This window comes from Crotalus tigris, unplaced genomic scaffold (assembly GCF_016545835.1).
Source record: "Crotalus tigris isolate CLP2741 ecotype Arizona unplaced genomic scaffold, ASM1654583v1 scf7180000020963.25688851:1431469, whole genome shotgun sequence".
NCBI classification, from domain to species: Eukaryota; Metazoa; Chordata; class Lepidosauria; order Squamata; family Viperidae; genus Crotalus; species Crotalus tigris.
In genome coordinates this window covers 1,114,764-1,137,179 of record NW_024098281.1, presented here as the reverse complement: position 1 = coordinate 1,137,179, position 22,416 = coordinate 1,114,764, and the positions used below count along the sequence as shown (strand labels likewise).

Sequence of the window (22,416 nt, the reverse complement as noted above, 5' to 3'; positions counted from 1 at the left end):
AAAACGGCGGGAAGGAGGGGAAAAAAAAAAAAACCTCCAGGCGCGGGAGGCTGGCAGGGGTCCTTTGCCCGAAGCCTAGGCTGACCACTCAAGAAGTCCCGTCTCGTTTGGGGTTTGCTGACCCTGGAGCGCATCCTTCTCGCCTTCTGGTCTCCCAGCTTGGATCGGCTGACTTTTCTTCTGCCTCGAAAGACGCCTGGCCCCGAAAATCAGCCCGGTCCAAATCAGCCTCTGGAGGAGGAGAGCGGCCTTTCCTGCTCAAAATCCACGAGGACGCGCCGTGCAGGAAAAGGGAAAGGAAGAGGAGGGCGTGAGCAGCCTGCCGGTGTGAGAACGGACTGAGCCGGACGGGCGGGGCGGGGGGAGGATCCCTGTGGCCACGGCTATTCAGCCAAGGGTGGCTGGAAGGTGCCCTGCACCCACAAGCGAGGTCGAGCGGCGATGCCTGAAGCCTCGGCCAGGGCCGAGAGGGGGCATCGTCTTCCCGCGGAGCTCTAGCGCTTCCCTCCGCGGGCCAAGACGAGGCGGCGCGGCGCGGCACGATTCCCTCGCTATAAAAGGCGGCAAGTCCCTTGGATCTCCGGGAGACGCTCTACGGCGACGGACTCCCGGCCTGGCTGGCTGCAGACGCGACCTCGGGTGCAAACCAAGATGCGCAACTCGCAGAGGCCGAAGCTCCGGTTCTCCTCGCTGCAGCTTCTGCTGCTGCTGTGGGCAGCCCGGCGACCTTGCGCAGCGGGCGACGAGGAGGAGGAGGAGGAGAAGGAGAAGGAGGACGCAGGTGGGTGAGAGGCGGGCGCGGCGGCGGCAGAATTCCCCCTCCACCACCGTCGGGGCTTCGTTTCGGACTGTCAGCTCCACCTGCTGCTTCAACGGCGGCTGCCGGCAGGGCTGCTCCGATTTCCCCGCAACACCCCTCCGTCAGTCCGCTCAGTGGGGATGCGATAGGGGAGACGGATCCCCCGCTCTCCGTCCGAAGAAGCCCTTGAAAACTCCTCGGATCTCCCGTGTGGTCGCACCGGCTGGAAATGAGAGAGGTCGGGAGTCCGGCAAGGCCGACTTCCTGGGCACCAGAATGCCCTTGGCTGCCCGCCGCCTGCGACTCCCTTTCCCGGCGGTTCTGGAGCAAAGTCTGCTCCGGAGTCAAATTTTTAAGCGGGCCGCGCACTCCAAGGCAAACAGAGCGGTAGCTGGGAAGACGCCAAAGGCTCTTGGAACAGAAGGGTCCCTGGTTGTCTGTGTGCCTGTGTGCGTGTGTGTGTATGTGTGCGTGCGTGCGTGCATGCATGCTATGGACTCCACGCAGCAACCCAGCTAAAATATCCTTAGTGACGGTTGGTCGCCTGTCTTTTGCTTGGAGCAAAGTGTGCCCAGGAGCATGGTCTTTGGTTCCCCTCTGTCGCTGTCAGGATGTTCAGCTGCCCAAGGTCAACGACCTGCTTTCTTTGTGTGTGTTTGTGTGTGTGTGTTTTCTTTGAAACAGTAAGCTTTTCTATTTGGCTTGTAACTCTGAGGAGTGCAGCCTCTGAGCTCCAGAATGTAGATGGTTTGTGCAGCTGGAAACCTTTTCTTCCTGTTAGGAACTTTTTCGTAAATTTGGGAGCCGCCATCTCCATTTCCAGGTCCAGGTAAATACCCATCCCTTTCCCTGCTGGGTAACCCAAAGGAGGGTCCTCCATCTAGCAATCTCCTCCAGTTAGCTTTTAGCGCTTGCTGAGTATCTATCTGCCTTCTGTCCTTGGCTGAGGGTAGCTATTCAATTTAGAGCAGTGGTTCTCAACCTGTGGGTTGGGACCCAATTTGGGGTCGAATGACCATTTCACGGGGGTCGCCAAACAACGCAGTCCGCCATTTTTTTCCCTTTTCCCTAGCTGTCCTACTCCCTCTTATTGGTGGCCACACCCACTTGGGGGTCACCACAACATGGGGAACTGTATTATGGGGTCACGGCATTAGAAAGGTTGAGAACCACTGATTTAGAGTGCTTAGTCTGAGAGAGACTAAGTAGGGAATCACGTTATAGGACAGTTGCATTACATCAGTGGTTCTCAACCTATGGGTCGCGACCCCATTTGGGGTCGAACGACCATTTTACAGGGGTCGCCAAACAACGCGATCCGCCATTTTCCCCCCTCAGGGGGCGGTGCCGCGCATGCGCGCCGCGCAGGGGGGCAGCGTCGTGTGTGCGTGCAGCGCCGCGCATGCGCACCGTGCATGGGGCGGTGCGCGCATGGGGGCGCTGCCGCGCATGCGTGGCGCATCCATGTGACGGGGGTCGCCGTCACAGAAACGTTGAGAAACGCTGCATTACATGGTTGCTCAAAAGTAACTCTTGTTGTATTATGGAGGTTCTCTGAGTTACGTTTGGGGTTGCAGATGTTCCTATTGGGCAACATAGTTAGTGCAGGAGTTTTGAAAGCGATATTATTGAGCTCCAAGTAAACAGGTGTAGGATTGCAGCCTAAAGACTTAATTGCAGAGTAAAATGTTCTCCCCGTTGTGGATCATTGGTGGGGCTGATCCTGAAGGGCTCACTGCTGTACAGCCAGCCAGCCCTCGTGAAAATGTTTAGCACAGGCTTTCCTTCCAATTTAATTTCTATTCTGTTCAGTAGGATGATGGGGCCCCGCTTGGCTTGGCATCTGTGGAAGCGGAAGGCACTTGACTGAATTTGAGTTGCTGTGTGCAGTCAGGGTAAACCCACCCAGCCACCCCAAAAAAACCTGGGAGGGCTTTTTCCCAAACATTCCTAGAAAGGCAGTGGCAGAAGCTTTTCAGATGGACCTGCTTTTAAAGGGTCCCTGTGTGTCCACCCAGAATTGAGCAGTTCTTCTCTTGTGCATGGGCAGTTGGACAGCCATGGCAGCTCCTGTTCTATCCCAGCCTATTGCTGTCCTTGTTAAAGGCACAAGGACCAAACCCCTGCTGATATAATAGGCTGGAGACTTTAAAACAAAACAAACCCCTTTTAATATGGGTGACAAACCTCACAAATAGTCCAAAAACACAAACAGCAAAACTCAAGTCCAAAGAAAGGAAATAGTCCACAGGAAACACGATGCAAACAGAAGAGTAGTCACAAGCAAGACGAACAGACCAGGATTCCAAGAAGCACTTTGCAAACTGTTGCCTTCAGCAATCAGCACCGCCCACACCTCCTCTTTTTATACAGCAGTCCCAAGGTGTTGCCTCTCTTTGCCTTCTCCTTTTACTCTGCAGTAGTCGCATTGACTGCTGCTGATTTACTCTTGCTAATTGACGACGTGTGCGTGTGTCAATTAGCAAGTCCATCAGGTGTGAGTCTTCCGAGTCTGACTCATTCTCCTCACACAGCTGAGCTTCATCAGGAACACGACTGGAGGGCCCAGGCCCTCCATCAAACCATGAGTCCTGTAATTCATCAGAGCCTCCCTCTGCCCCTGATGGCCCTTCAAATGCCTCCTCCACCTCAGAGTCCTCAGACTCAGCTGTTGGGAGCACAGGCTGGCATGGAATCACAACAGTTCCGTGCTGTGCCAGGTCTCCTCTTTTCTACTTCTGGTTCCCAGATGATCAGCCTCCCCCATCCCAGAAAACATGGCTGGTCAGCCACCCACCCACCGACCCACCCGCTCAGTCACTCTGGAAAGAGGATGCTGGGCTTCTGGGCACTTCCCACACTCTCCATGGCTTTGCTGAGACACATGGCCTTCCACTGAGCTCTCATCCACTCAGGCGCTCCTACCGTAGTAGATCCCTTCCCCCACCTTCTTCTACAGTTCAGTCACAAAACAGGCCATGGAGTTCCAACGGAGCTCTCTGAAGAGCAAACTGCTGAGAGGGGCATTGAGGGAGGAAGAAAAATCCCGGGGTGGGGTGGGTCCTGCGGGGGAGCCCCTCCAAACTTTGGCCACCTCGTATCGACATGCCCCCCACATGTCAGGTGGAAAAGGTGAGGATGACTGTCTGAGGGGCTCCGAGGCAGTCACAAAGGCTAAAGGGGGAAGGGGTGGCTGCAACTATCTGCTGACTCTCCCCCCACTTGAGCACAGGGAGAACCTTGCAAGAAATTGCTCTCCCCCTGCAGCCCCCCTCGCGTCCCAGCCTAGACAGCACCTCTGCCAGGAGAGGACTGTCTCCATCCAGAGTTGCTTGGTGTAGATTACAGAAGTCCCCAACCTTGGCAATTTTAAGACTTGTGGACTTCAACTCCCAGAATTCCTCAGCCAGCCAAGCTGGCTGAGGAATTCTGGGAGTTGAAGTCCACAAGTCTTAAAGTTACCAAAGCTGGATGGAGACACACACACACACCCCAAGGTCGCACAAAAGAGCTCAGCAAGGCAGCTCTGATTCCTGAGGTCAGGTGGGAGAAGCTGCCACTCTTCCTTAGTGAGCCTTCCCTTCCCCCAGCCAATCTCCTTCCTTTGCAGCCCCCCACCCTGTGGAAGGCCCTCTGATGGACTTCCACCTTTTCGGGATTTAAAAGCACATCTGAGAAGACCAGGCTTGTTCCCCGAGCATTGGGATGGTGCGAGGGGAAAATCTGTGGGCTCTGTCAGGAAAGGGTGATGCCAGTTTTTCTTCTCTTTGATTGTTTCTTGTATTTTATTCCCGCCTGTAAGACACCCAGAGTTTGGTTTAAGATTTGCAAATGTTTTAAATAAATGGATTCCGGGCTGCCACCCAGACTTCCCATGGGGGGGGGAAGAATCTCTTAGACTCCCCTTCTGCCTCCGTAACCTCTTCCAGGGGTAGCCAGGAGATGTTTGGGGGGGGGGATGCGGTGTGCAACTGTTCACAGATCAGCCTAGACTTCCATCTGAGTCTGCGGTGTACAATTGCTCTGCCTGGTTCATGGCCTTTTTTAGGGGATCCACGGATGGCGCCTCTCCATAGGAACTCGCCAAGGCTATTTTTGCAAGCAAAACCAACAGTTTTAAGGCGGGATTGGCAGAAAGGCTATGGTGCTATTGGAAATTCTGTTTGGAAGACTTCTAAGCCCCTTAGCTGACAGGATATCCCTACCCTGTCTTCTTGGAGGAAAAAGGACAATCATGGGCGCAAAAAAGAGGGGGGGGGGAATCCTTTATCCATGGTTGGTATTTTACTTCTTTCTTTATATAAGATTAGCCTACAGGATCGGGTCAAGATCTTTCAGAGTCTGGCTATCTCCCAGGGGCACTTAGGTGCTTTGCAAGCAGAAGTCTGAGGACGCAACACCCCCCACCACTACCACCACCTGCACTATATTATACCCTCCACTGGAGTTGGAGGGAGGTTGTCCCCACCTGGAGGTGACACTTGCCCCTGAATTTCTTCAGCCCCCCCCCCCCCGCATTAAATTAAACTAAATTAAAACCATCAAAACTTGTGTCCATCTCTACTTCTTACGGCAATGGCTTGCCAGCTTTATTATGCACGAGATAGAGATGTATAGTTGCGATTCCCTCGTTACATACTGCACAGGATTTCATACCTGGATCATTCACCCCTGCCCTCCCCCCTCCCATCTTGCAGAAAGCAGCTTGGCGGGGTGGCAGCGGGATGAAAACTTTGCCTCTGCCAGCCGGTACTCAGGTGGAAGCAGTCCCCGGTCTTTTGAAAGGCAAAGATCTGGTGGTTTTAGATTGGCGTTTCCCCGCAGGTGCCTCCGATCCAACCTCAGGACTCCTCTGGGGTCACTAGAGCAGTGGTTCTCAACCTGTGGTTCGGGACCCCATTTGGGGTCGAACGACCATTTCACGGGGGTCGCCAAACAACGCAGTCCGCCATTTTTTCCCCTTTTCCTTAGCTGTGCTACTCCCTTTTATTCTATTGGCTTTTGAAAGCCAATAGAATAGATTCTCTTGAATAGAGTCTAATTCTATTGGCTTTCAAAAGCCAATAGGAATTGTCCAGGCTGTCTCTGCCCTGCTGAGCCCGCCAAAAGTCCCACTCTGCAAACGGTGCTGCACCAGTTGAGTAGTCCTCGACTTACGACCGGTTGAGTAGTCCTCGACTTACGACCGGTTGGGGGTCGCGGCATTAAAAAGGTTGAGAACCACTGCACTAGAGGAACCTGTGGAGGAGCCTCAATAAAAGAGGGAGGCAGGTGCCCTACCTCTTTAGCTCAACATCCAACCTCTGGCCCCGGGCTATCACTCCAGGTCTTTTTACCTCAATCTACCATGTGGTTCCCCATGTCAGAATTAAAATGGAGTGGGGGAGGGGCAAGGAGAACCTCCTCATTTTGCTTCTCTGGGGAGGAAAGGGTGGCTGAGCAACTCAAGTCAGGTTCTCTCATTTGCTCCCCAGGTCATCCAGGGCACAAAGACCATCACTGGAGCTACAAAGGTAAAGGCCTGGTCTCGCTCCCCTGGGCCCCTGGCCAGGTGAAGGCTGGTTAATGATCAGCCAGATCTGGTCACACCTGCTGCTGGTCTTCTCCGGCTATTAAGCCCAAAGCCTACCTCGACATATCTGGGTCTCAGGTTGTAGCAGCAGGGAATGCCTGCTCCTGTCCTTCACCTGCCGCCCCCCCCCCCAGCCATTCCTTAGCCATTGCAGGTCATTATTCATACCCACCTGCCAGCATTGTCCCTGAAGTAGAGGTAGCAGCGGCGATAAGAGCTGTCCTTGCACTGAGCCCCCCCAAGGGCATGTGACTGCATTCCATGGGTACCTCCCTCCCTCCCTCCTGCCTGCCCAGCTCAGAGTCAGCCCACCTGCACTTATAGACTGGAGGTGAGCCTCCTGGCTGCTGCCCAGATCGACCCCAAGATCCGGCTGCTTCACTGGCACCGTAGCCTGGCAGAACCAGCTGCTTCCCAGTTTCAGCCAGTTCATGCAGCAATTGAGAGGTAACTGGTCGGTGTTTTAAAGACAGAGCTGGGAAGACGCATGTGATGTCGCCGCCCCAGAAAAACCGCCTGGAAGCGCCCGTGGTGTCCTTCTCGCTCTATCCTGCATGTTCTGGAAGAGCAGCAGAAGTGAGACTGACCAATCTCCACTTTTCCTCCTTGTCAAGCTTTCTCCCCCTTCCTAACCCCCACCCACGTTCCCCGCCGCCGTCTCAGGTAGGTAAATGGCTGTGAGGCCCCTGAAGCGTGTTTGTCTCTTTCAGACATGCCAGAGTGGGGGTCCATGTTTCCCCACTGTGAGGGTCACATGCAGTCTCCCATCAACATCAACACAACAGCTGTCAGCTTCAGCGCCAAGCTGGGGCCCCTGCTACTGTCTGGCTATAATGTGCCTCCTGAAGTGAAGCTTCCCCTAAAGAACAACGGTCACACTGGTGAGCATCACGGGGCTGCTGAGGATCAGCTGGGACTAGCGTCGCAGGAAGCTCAAAGCAGGTGACCAGGATGGTTCCTCGTTCAGAGTTCTTCCTGCTTCCTTGGACAAGGGTCACCTCATTTGCATCTTGCCTTCCTTCCCATAATTGGGCTTCTTGTGAAAGCAGAAGCTATGGGCTTCTTGTGAAAGCAGATTGTGCCTGGTACCAGGTTTAAGCTTGGCTTTTGAGTCTACACTACCCTTGCCCTTGCCCCACGGAGGGTCTCTGACAATGACGCCCAAACTCCAGAATCAGATTTCTCCCAAGAGGCACCTAAGAGGCAGGGGTAGGCAACCTTGGCTCTTTTATGACTCGTGGACTTCATCTCCCAGAATTCCTGAGCCAGCCATGCTGAGGGAAAAGGGAGAGGTTTCCAAGCTGAGCCATGTTGGCTCAGGAATTCTGGGAGTTGAAGTCCACAAGTCATAAAAGAGCCAAGGCTGCCTACCCGTGGACTAGGCCTATCAGTTTCTGATAATCTACTCCTGTCAGGCTTAATAGACTAGGCCAGGGTAGGCAGCCTTGGCTCTTTTATGACTCGTGGACTTCATCTCCCAGAATTCCTGAGCCAGCCATGCTGAGGGGAAAGGGAGAGGTTTCCAAGCTGAGCCATGCTGGCTCAGGAATTCTGGGAGTTGAAATCCATGAGTCATAAAACAGCCAAGGCTGCCTACCCCTGACCTAAGGGATCCTTCCAAATCAGAGGGATTAGAAAGGGGTTGTGGTGCAAGCAAACAGGAGGTGGCTGCCGTCAGGCAAGGTCACTTATGTCACAGAGGACAGGGTGAGGCTCTGATTGCATGGCTATCACTGTGCCCTCCTTTTGTTTTAATTATAAACACCAGCTCCAAGCACCCCTAGTCACTGTTCAAGTTGATTGATTGTTTTTTATTTATATTTGTAATTTTTTTTAGCTACCTGTCTTATCATCTGTCCTTACTTTGTCCTTGGACAGGTGATGGATTGATTGGTGACAAAGGCGAAGAAAAAGTGCCATCTTTGTTTGATGGTCTCTTCTTCCGATTCCCACTCACCAGTCACCAGCTAGAAGGCATAGCTCCTTATAAATAAGTGAAGGCATTTAGTTGGCACTGAAATAAAGTCAAAAGAGTGTGCTTTGGCAACTACTACGCATTTTATAGTTAAACAAACATGAAAATTCTGTTAAAAGAAAAAAAGGAAAATGCTACATCCATAATATATGGGAGTAATAATAAAATAACAGAGTTGGAAGGGACCATGGAGGTCTTCTAGTCTAGCCCCCTGTTCAAGCAGGAGACCCTGTACCATTTCAGACAAATGGCTGTCCAGTCTCTTCTTAAAAACCTCCAGTGTTGGAGCATTCACAACCTCTAGTGTTGCAGCACCCAGTTCTCCTTTGATTGATTGTTCTCACTGTCAGGAAATTTCTTCTTAGTTCCAGGTTGCTTCTATCTTTGGCTAGCTTCCATCCGTTGCTTCTTGTCCTGCCTTCAGGTGCTTTGGAGAATTAGTTGACCCCCCTCTTCTTTGTGACAAACCTTCAAATATTGAGAGATTGCTATCATACCACAGTCCTTCTCTTTCTTATACTATCTAAGTTCATCATATGTTTTAGCCTCCAGACCCCTAATCATCTTTGTTGTTCTTTTTCCACTCTTTCTAGTATCTCAACATCTTTTTTGTACCATGGTGACCCTAACTGGGCACAGTATTCCAAGTATTTCAATCTTGCTATCCATCCTAGGACAGTGGTGGCAAACCTATGGCATGGGTGCCAGAGGCAGCACTCAAAGCCCTCTCAGTGGGCACGTGTGTTGTCGCCCCAGTCCTAGGCTTTTAGCTGGCCTTTTCACTTTAGGCCTCCGCTGCCATGTGCAAAAAAAAAAAAAAAAAGGTTCAATCAGTCAATTTCAACTTCTCACGGGGGAAAAAAAAAGGTCTTGCAAAGTTGGAATTGATTGACTGAACTTTTTAGTCCCACCCAGTCTGCTGTTACCACTGCAGCCATGCCCACCCAATGGGCCACGCCCACCCAATGGGCCACACCCACCCGGCACTCGATGATGCATAAGTGGGTTTTGGGTTGCAGTTTGGGCACTCGGTCTCTAAAAGGTTCCCCATCATTGTCCTAGGAGGACCCCAGAATGGCGGAGTCCAGCCCACTCAACTGAAAAGCCTCTCTTTTCTCGGCTTGATTACATTCACGAAAGAGAGATCATCTGTTAGATTTTAAGGATTTCATGAACAAAACTGCTGTTCGATAAGCCTTCAGAGCTGGTGGTCAAAACAGGCAGGATTCCCAGAGAAAAGGGCTGCTTTCATCCTTCATGAGGTTTAGTTTTTAATCACCTTGTCACCTTTGTCACTTGTCCATTTTGGCCTAAAATGTGACAAACGGAGCTGGACACGCAACACTAAAGGAAGGGTCTCGCCAAGGCAGAGAGCAAAGGAAGAATAAAATGAAACTTCCTATGACTTCAAATGCATTCTTCTGGTGAGGGACCCTAAGCCTGTACTGACCATTTTTTGCAGCGGTGTTATAATGCTGGCTTACAGTCAGCCTGCAATCTTTTTCAGAAACGCCAAACTCAATTCCAGATTCTCTTGGCCTCTTTCCTAAGGGGAGCACTTTGCATCTATCTCTTACCAACTCGGGTTTGAATTTTATTTCTGCCTTCTCCAGCATTAGGTATTCCACCCTATTTGGCATGATCTGCACATCTGATAAGCTCCTTATTCCAGACATCAATAAACAGGTTGAAGATTAAAGGCCCCGAGCTAATCCTACTTTCCAGTTGGTGTGGAATCCTTAATGGGCACTTTTGAACCAGAGCTGTAGGGTGTGCGCCTATTTGGATATGAAACAGAAAAGGTGCTTCAGAGGCAGGTTCTCTGCACAGGTCAGTGCCTCCTTAGAGAAAGAGTGCCTTTTCCTGACCTTGACCAGAAGCTGTGCTTGAATACAAACACAATGTAAGTCCCAGAAAGGAGAATGTTTAAGGAGGGAACGACAAGGTCACTGACGCCCCCTTGCCCACCAGATATGGGGTTTCTTTAAGGAGGTAAAGGGGGCGTGTCCATGCTCCCTCTGCCCATCACTGCCTTAATTGGCTACTGATCAGAATGTTAATGGACATTAATCCACACACTTACCAAATGGAGCTTGCAGCTTGCCACCCAAAAGCAACAAGCTGCTTCCTACAATCTATTACAGAAGTTCCCCAATCAAAAAAAAATAATGAGTTTGACAAGACAAGTGGTTCCTGTTTTTGAGAACTCTTGTGTTGAATTCTGGTACTCACCACATCACCATCAGGGTTTTCGTAGATCAGTCTCTTTACTGCCTGCCTGTCAAATGTCTTTGGAAGGATTAAGTGGGACTGATGGGTCTGTAGCTTGCTGGATCTCCCTTTCTTTCCCTGCTTTTCGTTGGATACTTCTTGTCCAACTCTCTGGAAACCTCAGAATTTCTCAAAGGTAATCCGTAAGGGTTTAACCAAGAGGGTCAATACGTTTCTGTAGTAAGCTGGGACAAAGTACATCTGAGCCTGGATGTTTTAAAAACTTCAGTGTAAATCAATATTAGTTCGTTCCTTTCCTTTTATTTCGAATGTATCTCATGAGGTTGCGTTTGTTTCTCTTGGCACCCGTTGCCAACCAGAGCAGATTGACCTTCCTGATCTCCTGTCAGCCAGGTATTTGCTGGGACTCATTTCTGCTTTCAAAACTTCACACACATCTTTTTGTGCATCCGCCCTGACTTCTTCCATTTCTTTCTTCATTTTAATTGTTTGCATTGTGTTTTTAGAGTCTTCTTTTTAGGAACGTTTTCTTTTTGCATTAGCTTCTCCTGCCATGCCATCTCATTTCTCAATGCTCTAATAAAATCTTTGAGGGGGCAGTGGAGGTGGGATGGGGAGCACCTGGTATATTTTGGGGGGCTACATACAGCAATCATTCAGTTCCTTTCAGTGCTTATGATTCAGCAGGCAGCATTTTGTAGAACGGTGGTGTTGGAAATGTTGGTTCCTCTTCTTCCCAGAGGCAGGAATCCTCGGACCATCCCAGATCATGACGGTGTCCAGAACTATCCCCGAGGGTGATGAAGCACCCACAACTCCAGGAGACGGGCTGTTCTGCTGCTTTGTAGCTCTCACATTCAAGGACTTTCTCCTTGAGGGTGATGGTTCGTTCTCCGAGCTTGTGGGTCAGTTTCCAAATGTTTCATTACCAGGATAGATAGGTCCATCAATGGCTCTTTGGGTGATAGCAGCCACCTAGTTGGAACATAAGAAAGGCTGAGTGCCAAAGAATTGAGGCCTTTGAACTATGGTGCTGGAGAAGACTCCTGCAAGTCTCCTGGACTGCAAGGCAATCAAACTGGGCTGTCCTGGAGGAGATCAACCCTGACTGCTCTTTAGAAGGCCAGATCCTGACGTTGAAACTCAAGTACTTTGGCCACCTAATGAGAAGGAAGGACTCCCTGGAGAAGAGCCTAATGCTGGGAAAGATGGAGGGCAATAGAAGAAGGGGACGACAAAGAATGAGGTGGTTGGATGGAGTCACTGAAGCAGTAGGCGTGAGCTTAAGTGGCTCCAGAAGATGGTAGAGGACAGGAAGGCCTGGAGGAACGTTGTCCATGGGGTCGCAATGGGTCGGTCACGACTTCGCAACTAACAACAAAGTTGGGAAGACTAAACCTGGAAAGAGTACTTCTTGCAAGCAAGAGATGCTGTGGAGATATGCTGCTCTGCAGCAGAAGGACTGCAGCAGAAGGACCCCCTTGCTCCCCTCTCTCTTAATAATCATCCTCTCCCTTCCCCAGTTCTTCTAGGTCTGCCCAAGAAAATGACACTTGGTGGGGGTGGCTTCCCCCAGCCGTACCAAGCAGCCCAGCTACACCTGCATTGGGGATCAGGGCTGACCAGGCCTGGCTCCGAACACACAGTGGATGGCCACCGTTATGCGGGTGAGGTAAATCCCAGTCTTTTGTCCATGGCTCCTGCCAATAGCCCAAGCTGCCTTGCTTGGCATTTACTCCCTTTTCTAGGTCTTGAGAGATAAAGTGCTTTGCTGGCCTTGAAGCCAAACCCAGGTATAGAGCTGCTGCTGAGGACTCTAGGGTCTTTGTAACAAAATTATTTGAACAAGAAAAAAAAAATAGGTATGCTTTACAGAATGCAATAACATTATTTGAATGGGGGAGTATAGGCTTTTTCACTTTTCTAGGACCCCCAAGGGGCTGCACTGGGGTCTTTGGAATTTTCTTTGGCCAAGAAAGATACAGCTCTGTGTTCAAAAGTTATTTTCCAGGAGCTTAAAACTCCAGAGTTTCCTTCCTCTACCTCAGGGGTCTTCAAAGTTGGCCCTTTTATAACTTGTGGACTTCAACTCCCAGAATTCCTCAGCCAGGCACACTGGCTGAGGAATTCTGGGAGTTGAAGTCCACAAGTCATAAAAGGGCCAACTTTGAAGACCCCTGCTCTACCTCATGGGTAGGGGTGGGGAGCACATAGGTGGAACATTAACTCCTCCCAAGGTTTTGATGTGGTTTGTGCAACACAGATGCTTCGGGTTATCCTGATGGTCCCATGAAGTACGGTCTTCTTTGTGTAATTAAGCTGCAGAAACACCAACACAGATGCTTCTTGAGTGTGCTCAGTGCTGTCCTCTGTGTTTGCCTCCAGATTCACGTGGTCCATTACAGCTCCCATTTTGAGAGTATCCAGGAGGCTGCGAGTGAACCAGGAGGGTTGGCTGTGCTGGCTGCGTTTCTGCAGGTGATGGGAGTGTTTGTGTGTGGAAGAGATGCGCGGTGGGCCAGGCAGATGCAGAGCTGCGGGACTTCGTCCTTGGAACACTGGCAGCATTTCCATCAGCTGCCCTTCAGGGAGGATGCAAAAAATGTCTACTGTCGTTTTAGAAGAAGATCTTAGTTTTGTTTTGTTTTTTAATGTGCAATGGGTGATGTTTGTAATATAAAGCAGAGGCCACCGAGTCTCCGCCTGGAGAAGCCGGGCCCTTGGTGACATGAGGGCGAGTGCCTACACCCCTCTCACTCCTGTTTTTGTCTCCTTTTCCAGGTAGGGATGGAAACAAATGAACCGTATCAGCACATCCTCAAACATCTGAGTGAGATCAAGGAAGAAGGTAAAAAGAGACAGGGGGAAGTTCCCCCTCCCTTCTCTGCTTGGGGTCCAGCAGAAAACCCCCCTGCAGGAGATCTGGGAGTCCTGGAGCCAGGCAGGAGAAAGGCCACAGTTACCTGCAGGCGATGCTATCGTTTCCATGGGGCACATCTACATCCAGGAAAGCAAGAACCAGCAGGCCTCTCTGCATAGGCCCTCGGTCACTGCCCCAGCTGCCTTTAGCATCTTCCCTACATGGCACATATAGAAAAGGAGGGCTGATGAGGCAAAGAACCGAAGTCAGAAGAAGAGGGCACATTGGCACAATCTTGATTAACCACAACTATTGCTCCTTGTGTGTGTGTGTGTGTGTGTGTCAGTGATGTCTCTGATCACCATATTCCATGCACCAGAATGAGATGCTCTTAGGGTGACCTTTGGGGCACCCTTCTATTCAGGCAGAATGTCCCACTAGATCAGGGGTCTTCAAACGTGGCCCTTTTATGACTTGTGGACTTCAACTCCCAGAATTCCTCAGCCAGGCACGCTGGCTGAGGAATTCTGGGAGTTGAAGTCCACAAGTCATAAAAGGATCAAGTTTGAAGACCCCTGCTCTAGATGGCTCATCTCCTTGTGTTGCTCTGCATCCTCCTGGCATGATCCTCACAGAGGTTTCTCCTTTCTTAGGAGAGGAAACGGTAGTTGCTGGCTTTGATGTAGCCAAGCTTCTCCCTGATGACTTTGGCCGCTATTTCCGCTACAATGGCTCACTGACCACCCCACCTTGTTACCAGACGGTGAACTGGACAGTCTTTAATCAGACAGTTCGGCTCTCCCAGGAACAGGTTTGTCTCCGCTGGGCAGGGGTGCTCCGTGGTCCTCCTCTCCTCCTCTGGGTGACCATTGGTGGCCCTTCTCCCTGCAGATCTCGATGCTGGAGGACACCCTACGAGGAGACGAGGATGAGCCTATCCAGAATAACTTCCGCCACCTGCAGGATCTTTATGGGCGGAGTATCTTTTCAAGTTTTCACAGCCTTGAGAAGGTTCAGCCAACTGGTAAGTGAGCCAAGCATCACCTGTTTTCAGACCCAAAGAGATTTCCTGTCAAGCAGCCTCACGTGCAAGATTCCAAGAACACATTTATAAGGGTATCTTTGAAGATTTTCTAGTCCCATTCTAGTCTACTTCAAAATTGTCCAGTGTCGTCCTAATGGCCCATTTGGAGCCTGATCCAATCCTGCCCATCTTGACACTGAAGATGGAGCAGCTCTCTTTCCTCGTTGGGGGCTCCTTGGGTTGACCTGCCTTTTGCTCCTCTTCCATCTCCTCTTCCTCCTCTTCCATCTGGCAGTTCCATCATAATCCACCCTCAGGACTCCCACTTTGTGTACTGAAAAAGGTTAACTTTCAGGTTTTGGAGATGAATCTCCCGTTTCTGCTGAGCCTTTATTTTAACATCTCCAATCTTTCATGAGCTTGTGGCCAGAGCGTATGACTTAATTTTTTTTTTTAAATCAAGGCAGTGCCAACAGTCAGCATAAGGCACTTGGTTAACGGGATCAGTTCTGTCTTCTCCACATGACAAGCTAGAAGCCTCTCAGGGTCCCACAAGTAGAGCGCAGGGCCACAGAAACCCTGAGGCAGGAATGGGGGAGGCAGAGGCGGCAACGGCTCCCAAGCTGGGGGGGGGCACTCAACCTTCTCCAAAGCCAGCTAAGCAAAGAGCAAGGGAATCCAGCTCTATGCCTGTGTCCAACCCGGAGGTCCCTGGGAGAAGTAGATGTTGGTCTCTTCCAGTGGGGTGGGGATGCCCCCTCCACAGTCCTCCTTTTATTAATGGGCATCTTCCTTTATTGGGGAGGAGAGCCGCTTTCATTATATGATAAAATCCCAGGAGGCAGAACATTTCTTCATCACGGGAGGTGGGACTCCCACTGAGAATGTAATGGAAGGACAGATTCCGTCTGCAGTAGGTGATCCAGCAGGTGATCCAAACCGAAAAGGGGTTTCTAACAACCAGCACAGAAAGCTGGCTGACCAGCTGCCAACAAGCAGGTATTCCCCCCCATCCAGACTGGTGAAACAAGGCAGAAGTGGACAAGGACATGTTTGAGCAGCTGAAGCTTCCACCTTGTCTTCCTGGGCAACCTCATGTGGCGTGAGATGCTGCCATCCACCTGCAAAGTTATAAGGGCATGGGGGGGGGAGCAGCTGTTGCCAGCACCTCCTCTTTAGGCAGGTACACAAACTCTGCTTACACTCCCTTGCAAAGTCCACACAGGGCAATGAAAGGAGGGAATGACTCAGTGCGATGATTGAAACTCAGCCACCATCTTCTAGGAACCAGAAAGTCTTTTGTGTCCCAAAGGTGTTTTTTCACAAGGCAACTTGACTTTCTTGCTTTTCTTTGAAGAAGTTTCGCTTCTCATCCAAGAAGCTTCTTCAGCTCTGAGTGGATGGTGGGGAAATGGAAGGATTTATACTCCTTGCAGACAGCTGGTCATTTGCCTTCTTTTAGAGAGTGGATACCCATTTGCACTACTCAGGTGACCTGACTCCACAGAGAAACCTCCAGGTGGCCTCAACAACTCTCTAAAAGAAGGCAAATGACCAGCTGTCTGCAAGAGTATAAATCCCTCCATTCCCCACCATCCAGTCAGAGCTGAAGAAGCTTCTTGGATGGGAAGCGAAACCTCTTCAAAGAAAAACAAGAAACTCCAGTTGCCCCCTGAAAAAGCACCTCTGGGATAACTATGACCTGGATGGCTAAAAATCTCCATAAACAAAGTCTTTCGTGGTTTGTGCTCCAGCCTTTCTTGATAAGCTGGTTTTGTTAAAAATGGATAAGGGGTTCAAACATGAAAGGGGGTCCTTGACTAAATTTATCATAAGGAACCAAACTAAAAAGACAGTCCAGGAAGAAGCAAAGGATTGAGGCAACTTTCAAGATGAAGACGTCCTCTGCGAGAATCCATATGCGAATTGCTGTCGCCAAACTATCCCAGTTTAAGAAAAGTCTAATTTAGACTAGCAAATCTAAATATCTGACCCCACTTGAAAGGTTCCCTCTGGAAGTACATCCAGCTGCACACTTGCTTCTGGTTTGGGGAATTGCTCAACAAAAGCATCTCTCCCTTGCTGGCCCTTTATTCCGCATTACTGGCCCTCACCTGGCCTAGAACTGCTGCCAGATGCCAGCCCAGCCCATCATTGGCTCAGCTGATTTGGATGGACTTGGTATCTCTGCACCTTCCTTACATCTTCCTAGGAACTGGGTTGTTTCTCCTCCCCCTTAATTTCCTTAGAGTCCAAGTTTCCTTCTTCTCTTCTGCCCCCCTCCCAGGAAATCAGCTGCTGGGTAGAAACTGGTTTTAGAAAAAAGGCTTTGTGCCCGGCCTCTCCTTGGATCACCCCCCCACCCACCCCACCTCCGATTCAAGGTTTTCCGGCCACGGGCTACTGGGATTGTCCCACCTCTGCCGTGACCCTGAAAAGCACACAAGCCGCTCCCTCTGGCCCTCGCCTTATCAGCCACTCCCGGCAGTCAAAGGAGGCATCCGGCCCAAAGAGGAGCTCCGTTGGTCAAGCGGAAAGAGCATTTGTCCGGCTTCTCCCCAGGGCGAGAATGGCCAGGCTGCATCCCAGGTCCCCCTGGGCAGCAGAAGGGCACTGACCCTCTAGCACAGGGGTCCTCAACCTTGGCAACCAGCTGGCTGAGGCATTCTGGGAGTTGAAGTCTACAAGTCTTAGTCAAGGTTGAGGACCCCTGCTCTAAGCAGCCAGAGCTGCAGGCTACTCTGCCCTGTGAAGCAAACCTCTCTGGGGATCCTAGCCTCAGCTCTGGACCTCACGGCTCTCCCAAATGGCCAAATGGGTCACACACGGGACAGGCTCTGGCTTAACCCAGCAGGAGCCTGGGCTGAAACGGAGAGTCACCTTCTTGTGAGATGGGCGTCTGTACAAATATCCCTGTTGTTGTTAGTTGCGAAGTCATGTCCGACCCATCGCGACCCCATGGACAACATTCCTCCAGGCCTTCCTGTCCTCTACCATCTTCTGGAGTCCATGTAAGCTGACACCTACTGCTTCAGTGACTCCATCCAGCCACCTCATTCTCTGTCTCCCCCTTCTATTGCCCTCGATCTTTCCCAGCATCAGGCTCTTCTCCAGTGAGTCCTTCCTTCTCATTAGGCGGCCAAAGTACTTGAGTTTCAACTTCAGGATCTGGCCTTCTAAAGAGATAAATATCCCTACCTAACATAAATCTATCCGGGAGGTTCACACACACCCCCTTTCCCGCTGCGGTTCGGATAGGCAGCAGACTCCCCCCTCCCGCCCCCCAGGCCTTTTGTGATCCTGGCTGAAGCGATTAAATGGGGGAAGGGTCTGGACGCTTCCTGGGCTGGCTCCACCGTGCGTGCGCTCGCATTCGGACAAACGCGCACGTAAGAGAACGAGCGATAACAGCAAAACCGGTTTGTGTGTGTGGTTTTTCGGGCTTAGTGTGTGTGTTGTGTGTGTGTGGTGGGGAGGTTATGATAAGGCCGGATCCTGAGTAAAGACATTCCTTCTCATTGTTACCAACTCTTTTGAGATCCAGGAGGCAGCGGAGTTTGCCGCTGGGCGGGGGGAGGGGGTAGCCCGACGGGGAGGGATCCCTAGAGGAGACCCGCCCAGAAGAACTGGGAGGAGCGTGGTAGGGATCCAAAGTGGCTCTGTTTATGGGCGTGTGCAGTTGACCTTCCTTTGTACCTTGCAGGTGGAGGGCCTTTGGAGGAGGGGCCGGACAGAACCTGAAGAAGGAACGGTTCCAGGATCCCTGGCTCTCCTTGGCCGGGCTTGGCGGGGGGGGGGGGAGGAAGGGGCGGGGACTGCTGTTTGCTTGCAGGGGTTCTCAACCTTGGCAACTTTAAGACTTGTGGACTTCAACTCCCAGAATTCCTCAGCTAGCTTTGCTGGCTGAGGAGTTCCGGGAGTTGAAGTCCACAAGTCTTAAAGTTGCCAACGTTGAGAACCCCTGGTAGAGGTTCAGAGCTGAGCTATTCCTCCCTTTCTGTTCCCCAAAGTGAAACTTAGTTTTTTACATTTAACCTGATTATTGACTTAACCTGGTGATTCATTTCATGCAGGCTACGGATGCTGCTTCCCTGACAAGCTTGTGCCAGGCAAAGTCCCCAACCCAGCTAATTAAGCCCAAAGGGTTAGTCCAAGGATAGGCAACCTTGACTCTTTTATGACTCGTGGACTTCAACTCCCAGAATTCCTGAGCCAGCCATGCTGAGGGGAAAGGGAGAGGTTTCCAAGCTCAGCCATGCTGGCTCAGGAATTCTGGGAGTTGAAGTCCACAAGTCATAAAAGAGCCAAGGTTGCCTACCTCTGGGTTAGTCGGTCTTGTTGGGGGCTCCTTCACTCTCTAACAATGTCCGTGATCAACATCCTGGAGAGGCCAGGAAGAAATGCCTCTCCTCAGTCTGGGGGAATGGAAGAAACAGGCAGGGGGAGGTTCTTCCCCAACTCAGATCACTTTGCTTATTATCCCGGTCTCCCTCTAGATGGCGGTCTCTCCTCTCCTTTGCCAGATGGCCCCCCAAGTGACCGCCTTGATCCCCTGGATTCTGGAAAAGATGGCGCCCCAAGAGACGGCCTTGACCCCCCGGATTCTGGAAAAGATGGCACCCCAAGAGACGGCCTTGACCCCCCAGATTCTGGAAAAGATGGTGCCCCAAGAGATGGCCTTGACCCCCCGGATTCTGGAAAAGGTACTCACCTGGCTACATAGGGCCAGGTTAGGGTCAGCTGACCTCCTCTATTTCAAGGACAATCTCAGAAGTTGGTTGATGGGTCTGTCTGTGTGTGTAGTGCTGAGAAACAAAAGTCTTACCAAATGGCTTCTGGACGCATTCTGAGTGGTCTGTGGCCACTGGGGTTGAGTCCTTCAGCCCAGAGAAGGAAGGAAGGAAGGAAGGAAGGAAGGAAGGAAGGAAGGAAGGAAGGAAGGAAGGAAGGAAGGAGACATGAGGAGGTCTCCCTTCCCCCATGAGCTGTGTTGGGGTGCCCTGGGGCAGCCTCCCTCCAGCTGCTCTGGGTGCCAAACGCCTATTCCAGATCAGAAGCCCTCAATGGGCACAGGGCTGGTGGGTCTTAGAAGGAGCAGCCACTGCCCACCTTCAGCTGGGCTTGGAGCCAAGCAAAGTAGAGGCTGGGGAGTCAAAAGACCTCCTGGGGGGGGGGAACGTCCTCTGTTGGCATAACAGTGCTTAACTGGAAGGAAGCTAGTTCAGGAGCAGGACTGGAGCTGCTGCACACCCAGCTCCCCCAAGATATTGTCACCATCCAGAGGTCAGGCTAGGCTGCAATTGGGCTTCAGAGTGTTTGGGAACCAGCTCTTTTCTGGTGGTGTGTATCAGGCTGGCACAGGGAGTGTTTCTACTTCTTGGGCACCACCCAGCCCCAGCCACTTTTACTACCTTTTGCCCAGCTATAGCTCATGTGACCCAAGCCTTCTCTCTCTCTCTTGCAAACAACCATAGCAATTTTTTATTTGCATATGGTGCCCAACTCCCAGCGGGTGGGGGGGGGCTCTAGGCACTTCCAACCCAGGAAAGGCAGCTTGGAAGGGCTTTGGATCCCCTTCTTCCCAACCTCTGAGCTATTCTGGTTGGTGTTCTTTCTGCTTTGCTTCCAGATGCTGAGAAGCAGGTGAACACCTCCCTTCACACAGGTAAGCGCCTGGGTACCTGCCCACCACTGGCCGTGTCAGCGCTCCCTTCCTACTGCAAGTGTGATGGCAACACCAACAGCATTTGGGGCAGCTCCTGTGCCCTTCCATGGGGCGACTCGCCTGCCTCCAAAGCCTGAACACAACTGGGGAGGGGCTGGGCAGTCAGCCACCGGGCGGGGGGGGGGGGAGGAAGAGGTTGCTGCCTGTGAATTTCCAGCATTAATCATACCGGCTGGGTGGGTGGAGCTGCAGTCTGAAAATGTTTCAAGCACCAACTTGATCTGCCCCCCCCCTTGCTGGCCTTCTCTCCCATGGGGGGATTCATCAGACGACCTTTTTCTGCAGGGGACATTCTGGCTATTCTCTTTGGCTCTCTCTTTGTGGCCACAGCCCTTGCCTTCCTCGTCTACATTCACAAGCACCGGAGACTGGCAAGCAGGTGAGAGGAAGCCCCACAGCGGGAGGCAGCGTGGCTTTCCAAAGCTCCCAGGGGAGGAGAGTCACACAGGGCCCTGCTTGGCCCACACGTCCCTCCTCTTCTGTGCATGCCCACCGAGGATGCCAGGGCCTCCGAGGAAGGCCACGCGGGTGGGAAGGAGAACAATGCCCGTGCCACCTACTCCCTTTTCTCTTGGCAGGCACCGAGGACAAGCCACGAAACCTGCTGCCCTTTACGTTCCGGCCTCCACTGATGAGCAAGCACTGTAGCTGGCAGCCCACTGGCCACGCTCCACCCCACGCCCTTGGTGCTCCTTCCTACCCCAGCCTGTTCAAAGCCCGACATGCCCCCCCCCCACTAGCAGCTGGGGTGGTGCTCAGGCCAGCCGGAGGAAGAGCAACCCAAACACAAGATCCTCCTCCCCTCGCCGGAATAGAGGGGCTGCAGAGGAGCCCAGCCCAGCAGAGTTGAGAAGGCTCCTGAGAAGGCTCCCCCCTGGACTTGTGGAGCAGCGGGACCGCCCGCCCAAATTGCAAGCTAGTGTGCTCCTGAGGCACTTCTAGACAGAAACCCGTGACTTACCTTCAGACTCTCCAGGAAGAACCACGGGCTGCTCCAGGTGTGGCAGCACCCACCTGGGTGCCAGGAAGCCCTCTCGGCATAAGGCTTGCCCAGCGGCTGTGGAGAGGGCTGGTGCTACAGAAGTCATGTCATTCTCTCTCTCTCTCTCTCTTTTTCCCACCCTTCTCATTGGGAAGCCTGATTGGCCAAAGGCCGGACTGGTCCGATTAATGGCTTCTTGATGGCCTGCACAAACACAGCAGCCTTGCCGCTCTGTCGATTTGTTCTCACAAGCTCGTTGCGTGGCTGCCGGGTGACAGTGGCCTGAAAGCTGCCTAAGCTCAGCCTTCTTCACACAAACCCCGAATGAAACAGCGAATTCTGAAAAAAGGTTTATTTTGGGAATGTGCTGCTTTTCCCTCTCTACTCCAACGCGACCTTGAAACGAAGCAGAGCTGCTGGGATGCGGCAAAGCAGGTGTGCAGGGCAGAACACGGCATGCGTTAGTTCTGCCAAAGTGGTCCAGGAAATCAGTAGGCGAGACAGGGAGGAAATCTGCCTGTGAATCAGAGCTTGCTCCCCCGCCCCGGGTTGATTTTATAGGACGAGGGTTCCTCCATCTGCAGAAGCCGAGGCTACTCCAGGCACCTTCCCTGTTTGCAGGCAGGTGGGTGGAGGGGATTGTCTGAAGCCAAAGGATGACCCTCCCTCCCCCCCCCGAGCTCTGGGTTAAGTGCCACCCAACCAGGCCAATTTTTAAAAAAGCAAAAACTACTGGGGGAGGGGCAGGATGTACGGGGGGAAAAAAACGTAGAATGATGCATGAACTGCGAAGAGGCTTTTGGTCTCGTAATACCAACATCCACACTAACAGGGCTGCTGGCATCTTCTGTCTGGCCTACTGGGAGAAAGGCTTCAGCAGATGCCACATAATTCTCCTGTGGAACTTACTGCCACAAGACGGCTTGAAGATTATAAAAGGGAAGTGCCAGATCCTCAGAGGAAAATAAGTCTTACGTTTAGAGATAATCCTCGACTTACCAACTATTCATTTAGCAACTGCCTGGTTACAACGGCATTGAAAAAAGTGGCTTCCAGCTCACATCCCCACGGTCACATGATCAAAATTCAGCCCTGGGTTGAATTTTGGTTGCCTCATCACACAATTGCCGTTTGTGACCTTCCCTGCCAAGCAAAATCGATGGGAGAAGCCAGGTTAGCTTAACAACTGCACAACTGACTTCACGACTGCAGTGATGTACGTAACCGTTGGGGCAAAAAAGGTCGTA

General features: G+C 51.8%; 1 protein-coding gene across 2 annotated transcripts; it reads left to right on the top strand.

The window, feature by feature from the left end:
• The first annotated feature begins 426 nt into the window (after positions 1-426).
• On the top strand, positions 427-21,528 carry LOC120319791 (carbonic anhydrase 9-like). 2 transcript variants are annotated; one of them, XM_039369027.1, is made up of 12 exons: positions 427-781; positions 6,274-6,312; positions 7,082-7,252; positions 12,102-12,250; positions 12,964-13,056; positions 13,360-13,426; positions 14,092-14,249; positions 14,330-14,462; positions 18,959-19,075; positions 20,092-20,127; positions 20,473-20,566; positions 20,766-21,528. In XM_039369027.1, exons 1-12 carry the CDS (start codon positions 652-654, stop codon positions 20,833-20,835), a joined length of 1,257 nt encoding a protein of 418 aa, XP_039224961.1. In that variant the 5' UTR covers positions 427-651; the 3' UTR covers positions 20,836-21,528. The 2 variants fall into 2 exon arrangements, with proteins under 2 accessions (XP_039224961.1, XP_039224960.1); XM_039369026.1 differs by having other exon boundaries at positions 428-781; positions 18,959-19,165.
• The last annotated feature ends 888 nt before the right edge of the window (positions 21,529-22,416 follow it).

What these genes read in the sequence shown, in the direction of transcription:
- LOC120319791 (XM_039369026.1), top strand. Translation starts at nt 652, where the DNA reads ATGCGCAACTCGCAGAGGCCGAAGCTCCGGTTCTCCTCGCTGCAGCTT. An exon ending in CCATCACTGGAGCTACAAAG is followed by an intron (nt 6,313 to 7,081) that starts GTAAAGGCCTGG and finishes TGTCTCTTTCAG; the next exon opens with ACATGCCAGAGTGGGGGTCC. An exon ending in CCCCCCGGATTCTGGAAAAG is followed by an intron (nt 19,166 to 20,091) that starts GTACTCACCTGG and finishes CTTTGCTTCCAG; the next exon opens with ATGCTGAGAAGCAGGTGAAC.